Source organism: Phaethon lepturus, unplaced genomic scaffold (genome assembly GCF_000687285.1).
Source record: "Phaethon lepturus isolate BGI_N335 unplaced genomic scaffold, ASM68728v1 scaffold32700, whole genome shotgun sequence".
Classification (NCBI taxonomy): Eukaryota; Metazoa; Chordata; class Aves; order Phaethontiformes; family Phaethontidae; genus Phaethon; species Phaethon lepturus.
The window spans coordinates 1-542 of NW_010511724.1; the positions used below are offsets into that span (position 1 = coordinate 1).

The 542-nt window shown below is 67.3% G+C and overlaps 1 protein-coding gene across 1 annotated transcript in view; it reads left to right on the forward strand.

The window, feature by feature from the left end:
* Positions 1-105: 105 nt before the first annotated feature.
* The window catches only part of DOHH (deoxyhypusine hydroxylase/monooxygenase), a 2,250-nt gene continuing 1,813 nt past the window's right edge, over positions 106-542 (forward strand). Inside the window, 1 exon segment of the mRNA XM_010284923.1 lies at positions 106-379. Within this exon segment, the coding sequence (XP_010283225.1) occupies positions 106-379 (274 nt within the window).

Below are 542 nucleotides of genomic sequence, written 5' to 3' on the forward strand. Positions count from 1 at the left end.
GGGCGCCCCGGGCCCGCCCCGACCCCCTTCCCTGTGCGCAGGGGTGTGACCGAGGGAGCCCCACTGGAGGCCTGCGTGCGACCGGATCCTGTCCTTCCCGGCGCCATGGTGACAGAGAAGGAGGTGGAGGCCATCGGCCGGACGCTGGTGGATGCAGCCCAGCCACTGCCCACCCGGTTCCGGGCGCTCTTCACCCTGCGCAACCTGGGCGGCCGCGCAGCTGTGGACTGGATCAGCCGGGCCTTTGGGGATAGCTCTGTGCTGCTGAAGCACGAGCTGGCCTACTGCCTGGGCCAGATGCAGGATGAGGAGGCCATCCCAGTGCTCATCCGGGTGCTGGAGGACACCAGCCAGGAGCCCATGGTCAGGCACGAGGCAGGTACGATGGCAGCCCCTGCGGCTGTAGGTGCAGGGGAAGGCTCCAGCCTGCAAGTGGGACTTGTGAGTGCTTCCCCCCGTACCAAACAGCTCATGATGGCCTGAGCCAGCTGGGGTGTCACGGCTTTGAAAACTCTGAGGCGGGTAAACACCCCCCCACAACC